Source organism: Alosa alosa, chromosome 19, assembly GCF_017589495.1.
Source record: "Alosa alosa isolate M-15738 ecotype Scorff River chromosome 19, AALO_Geno_1.1, whole genome shotgun sequence".
NCBI classification, from domain to species: domain Eukaryota; kingdom Metazoa; phylum Chordata; class Actinopteri; order Clupeiformes; family Clupeidae; genus Alosa; species Alosa alosa.
In genome coordinates, this window is record NC_063207.1 from 22,731,149 (window position 1) to 22,737,067 (window position 5,919).

Sequence of the window (5,919 nt, forward strand, 5' to 3'; positions counted from 1 at the left end):
CTGTTAAAAATGTACCTGAAAGTGGATCATTAACAGTAATTAATCTGGAATCTGACGACAGTGGCCTTTACTTCTGTTCAGTGAGCCAACACAGTGTTGCAGATTCTACTCAGAGCTGAACGAAAACCTCCTGAACTGATGATACACTAAACAGGATGACAATTAAAGTTTTATTCAGACAGGGGGAGCTGTTGCTCCATTGATGTTCAACCCAAGCAACTCGATCCCTCTCATGGATGTTATGAATTTGACTGAGAAAAGCATGCATGTCTAATGCATTACATATTCATGATGTCACACACTCTTCCAAATCCACCCCTTTCCTGTTTTGAAGTCAAACTGTAACTGATCATGTCAGTGCTGCTGTGAAGTCCAACATGAGGACAGCTGTTATAATACTCATCACCTCACTTATAACGACTGCGGGTTTAATGGCTTCATCTATATTTACAGTGTTCAAATCTTTACATCTGAAAAACTGCAAAGCATTCTGTTCTCTGCAGTACATTTAAACATTCATATTTTGTATTTTGTGTTTTTGTGCAGATTTTGCAGAGATAAATGATGTCACTCAGACCCCTAGAGTGTGGGAACGACAAGGCGAATCTGCTGAGATGGCCTGCAGCCACTCCAAAAGGCATTTCCTATAATCAGATGTATTGGTATCGGCAACGGCAAGGGGAATCAATGACACTTATTGTTTATATGCCAACTGGTGGAAAACTAGACTTTCCTGGTACCAATGATGATAATAAATTTTCTGCTGTGAAGCCTAAGAATGATCAAGGAAACCTCACTGTTAGAAATTTGGATCCCAGTGACAGTAGCACATATTTCTGCTCAGTGAGTGAGCACAGTGTGGCAAAATGACTACATGGCTCAACAAAAACCTCATTTCCTCTGCTGCATGCACTTGCAGCAATTACAGCAAAGCATCACACTGATATCTGATATCACTATTTACTTGTGATTCTTACTTGTTGCCATCTGTTGCTAATAAATAAGTGACTAAAATGGGCCCTCAACAAATAAGTAGACATACTTCTGAATATCACCTCAACCAACTAACCACCCTCAACTTTGCCACAATTGATTTACACTCTAATCAGAGAGTTTCAAGTGTGAATTCTGAACGTTTTATAAACTTATTGTAAATGTCTGATCAACAGGGTCCACACTTGCCACCATTGTGAATCAGACCCCTTCTTAACAGATTGAGAATACAAGAAGGTCTCTAAGTGAGTCATTTATGAACTACTTCTTTGGTGCATATTCCTTCTCTCCAAAACAAATCTCTCCATTTCAAGTTGGGTTCCATCACATCACATGGAATACATGATGCTTTTGCAGCAAGTGGCAGTGTGGTCATATGGCAACAATATTCTTTAATCAAGGCAACATTTTTATCAGCAATGATTTAGATTATTGTTTGTAACGTGCATGTGCCGTATTTTTAAAAGTGTCCTGACCTAGATATGGACACTAGAGGTTGCTGTGTCATTTCTTTTGCTGTTCTCAGGAGGCAGACAAGAGGCAGACAAGGCTCAGGGTTCATCTGCTACATGCTGCTCACAGCAACACTGGAGCTTTGACTTCAACTCAGTCCGTTACCAACATCCATGCAGGTTACATTATAGCCCTCACAGTGGTCTGGTTAACGGGTCAATATAAAGCTCATTTGTTTGAATTTCATCAGCCATAATTCTGTAAAATGTAGCAAACTTATTTTCATAACTGTTTTGTTCCCAACGCAGGTTGTGTTTGGACTTCTCAGGTCAACCAAACTCCTCCAGATCTGATCAAGGACCAAAATGCTTCAGTGATGATCTACTGCCAACATAATTTCCCAAACTATTATGTTATTTTGTGGTACAGACAAACCAAGAACAGAGAAATGACTTTAATGGCCTTTCTCAATGCAAAAAGCCCAACAAATGAAGATCAGTTTAATGGAAAAAGTTGAGCTGGATGGGGATGCCAGTCCTAATAAAAAAAACTCCATAAACATAAGTCTATCAGCACAAGATACTGCTGTATATTATTGTGCAGCTAGTTACCACAGCACAACACATTTCCTATCTGTGTGACAAAAACCCTCCACATGTATGCTGTTAATAGGTACACCTGTGAACACTGTCTGGTGTCACTCAGGTACACTTGTGATACCTGATGATCAGTATTGAATAAAGATGATTCAGTGCACCTTCCACAACTTAGAAACTTAATTTTTGCCAAATTTATGACAATTCTGCCTATTATGTCACAAATAATACTGTATTTGTAACACTTTCTATGAACCCACTATTCATAAAGCATTATAAACACATTAATAACGGGTTATAATCCATTTATAAAGCCTCATAATTTAGTGACATTAGTATATAACTTTCAATACTCATGACTGTATTCATTAAGCATTATAATGTTACTATATAAGCCTTTACAGCTTGAAATGTCACAAATCATAGATCTTATTTGACCTCTTGATAATGGCAGTGATGACATCTTTGTTATAAAGCTTTGTTGCAGATTCTACTGCTGCACAGTGTTGGTGTAATGATGGAGTAAATGATGCACTGAAAGCAACACTTTTGATTGTTATTTTTGTTGTGCTTCTTGCACATTACACCCTGATGATGTTGATGAAAATGAAGAAATGCACAGAGGAGGTGTTGTCATGGTGATGTGCATTACATCTTGAGTAGTTGATGTCACTTCCTGTGTCAGATCCAAGCCCCCTACATAACCGGCGCTGTGTCCGCTCATCACTCATTCTCAGTTCTGCTCTCAGGTCCAGTATGAGCACAGCTCTCTTAGTGCTGCTCTTCACATTACTGTGGAATGCAGGTATCATTTGGGTTGAGACTAATTAAAAAGAAAGGAAATAATTGAATATATAATTGATGTGGAAATTTTAATGTACATATGTAGAAGCCTACGTTTCTGAATAAATGCACGCTTTTTTCACATCATTACATATTGTTACACAGGCTCTGCTGAAGGAAATGATGTCACACAAATGCCCACAATATTGTGGAAGCAACGTGGAGATTCTGCAGAGATGAATTGTAGTCACACTAAGGATGCTAACCACAATCAGATGTACTGGTACCGACAGCGTCAGGGGGAGACCATGGGGCTGGTTGTGTTCACTACTTCATATGGCACAGAAGACTTTGGAGCCGTCAACAGTAGTAGATATTCCACTGTTAAAACTGTACCTGAGAGTGGATCGTTAACAGTAAGTGAAGTGGAATCTGATGACAGTGGCCTTTACTTCTGTTCAGTGAGAGAACACAGTGTTGCAGATTCTACTCAGAGCTGAACAAAAACCTCCTGACCTGATGATACGCTAAACTAGATCACAATTACAGTTTTATCCATATAGGGGGAGCTATTGCTCCATTGATGTTCAACTCAAGCAAGTTGATATCTCCCATGGATGTAATGAGTCTGACTGAGGTATATTTAAAAAAGTGCACCTAAAGCATGTTTATTACATTGCATAAAAATGATGTCATACACTCTGCCAAATCCACCCCTTTCCTCCTCTGAAGTCAATTCGTAGCTACTGATCATCTCCTCTCAGTGCAGCTCTGAAGTCCAACATGAGAACAGCTCTGATAATACTCATCACCTCACTTATAAAGACTGCAGGTTAAAGTCTAGTGGGGCTACATGCCCACCAAGTTTCATGTGCCCAAGTATTTCGGTGTCTCGGGAAACTTTGACCAAAAATTCAGGAAGTTGATGACAGAAAAAATGAATAAATAAAAATAAAAAACTTTGAAAATCCCTATATGACCACTATGATAGCTATGCTATAGCTGCGGTCATAAAAAGGGACCTCAACAAGAAAGTACTACTGAATATCAAAACATCCATGCTGCTTTTCCATTTATGCTAATACCCTTCTCTGCTTGAAACTTTTTCATCCATTTTCACCCATTACTAAACTTCCCCCTCCCTCAACTTGCCATAGCTGATCTACACTCCAGTCAGGAAGTATCTCCTCATATGGGCTCGGACGGAGCAGTCATCAGTACTGTATGATCAACTTATAATGTGACTGTGGATGTCAGGTACTACAGTCGCAATTACTAAGCATGACAGAATATTTACAGAGAAACTAAACCAATTGTAAACAAACTTCTTCATATAATATACCTGTAAAGGTAAACATTATGTTCAGGTGTAAATTCTGAATATTTTGTAGAATTATTGTAAATGCTGTGTCAAAAGGGTCCACACTTGCCACCAATGTGAATCAGACTCCCTCTGTCAGATCAAGAATACAAGTAGGTCTCTGAGCCCCTAGTAAGTCATTTATAAGCACTTCTGAGGTGCATAGATATTCCTTCCCCTTTAACAAATCTCTCCATTGCAAGTTGGGTTCTGTCACATTACATAAAATGCATGATGCTGTTCCTCACTGTGCCAGCCAGTGGCAGTGTGTTCATCTCAGTGGAAACAACTCTGTTATGTCTTCAACTCTGTTATGTATCTGTTATGTATTCAGTATTCAGTATGATTCATTTGGCAGCGCTGAGAATGAGTGGTTTCATATTATCTTCTAACCTAAAACAGATAATTCCTCTCATCAACATGTTCAACCCTCTCCTCAAACTAATCTGTTTTGGGATTGGTCATTACAGGTAAAATGTATTATGAATGTGAAAAATGTCTTTTGAATGTGAAAATGATCTTTTAGATAGGGTTTCTTAGCAGATATGATATGATGATTAATGTTGTATTCATTTTATCACAGGGTCCACAGCAAGCAGTCTGGTCAACCAATCTCCTCCTGATATCATCCAGAGCATTGGTCAATCTGGACCATGGATCCAGTGTTCTCACAACATTCCAAACTATTAGTGATGGGCAAATGAAGCTTTGGTGAACCACAACAGCAGTGTGAAGCTAGCAACACTAATGAAAAAAACCAATATGGCTTCCACATGTAGATTTTTCAACATAAAAGTCCTTACCCAAACCAGTATATGTAACCAAAAATATTGGTTTGCTAAGGACTTTTATGTTGAAAAATGTATGTGTGGTGGCCATCTTTTTGCTTTTCAGCTAGTGTCGCTAGGTGCTAGCTGCTGTGGTTCATTGGTTTACCAAAGCTTCATTTGCCCATCACTACTATGATAGGATTCTTTGGTATAAACAAACAAAAGAAGGACAGTTAACATATTTGGGATATCTCTATGGCACAAATAAAAATCCAGAGTCTGTGTTCGAGGGCAAATTCATATTAAATGGATTTTCAGATAACAATGGATCAATGATGGTGGACAACCTCCAATCAAATGATACAGCTGAGTATTTTTGTGCAGCATATGCACGGCTGTACAGAGATGCTTTTCCCCTGTACAAAAACCAAATTGTTCACAAATTTATTTTTATATCCCCAAAATACCTACATTGTGTTACTATCTGAGAGCCACAGATAGTGGTTAAGTAATATCAGGATTATGCCCACAGATGGCCCCAGTGGTGGTGCAACTGGCTGGGGCGTCTGCACCGTACACCGGCGACCCGAGTTTGATTCCTACCCCGTAGTCCTTTCCGGATCCCACCCAAATCTCTCTCCCCCTTGCTTCCTGTCATTCTCCACTATCATATCATATTAAAGGCCCAAAAAATACACTTCAAAAAAGGATTATGCCCCGGGTGGTGTAAAGTGGTGATGGAGTCTGAAGCCTCACTTTTATACTAATATTGTGTAATTCAAGGATAGACCTGGCAAGAATAAGTGGGAGACGACTGGACATATTTAACAAGTTAAGTAAATGTGGCATCAGTATTTGTAAATCAAGACAACATTTTATCAGCAACTATTTAGATTATACTGTATTATTGTTTGTACTGTGTGCCCAATTTTGAGAAGTGTCTTGACCTATATGAACACAAGAG

At 38.9% G+C, this 5,919-nt stretch overlaps 1 gene segment (V, D, J or C); it reads left to right on the forward strand.

Annotated features, from left to right (window-relative positions):
* The first annotated feature begins 2,708 nt into the window (after nucleotides 1-2,708).
* Nucleotides 2,709-3,325, forward strand: LOC125284434. The segment is given in 2 exon segments: nucleotides 2,709-2,847; nucleotides 2,991-3,325. Coding segments are annotated over 2 exon segments (474 nt in total).
* Nucleotides 3,326-5,919: the final 2,594 nt, after the last annotated feature.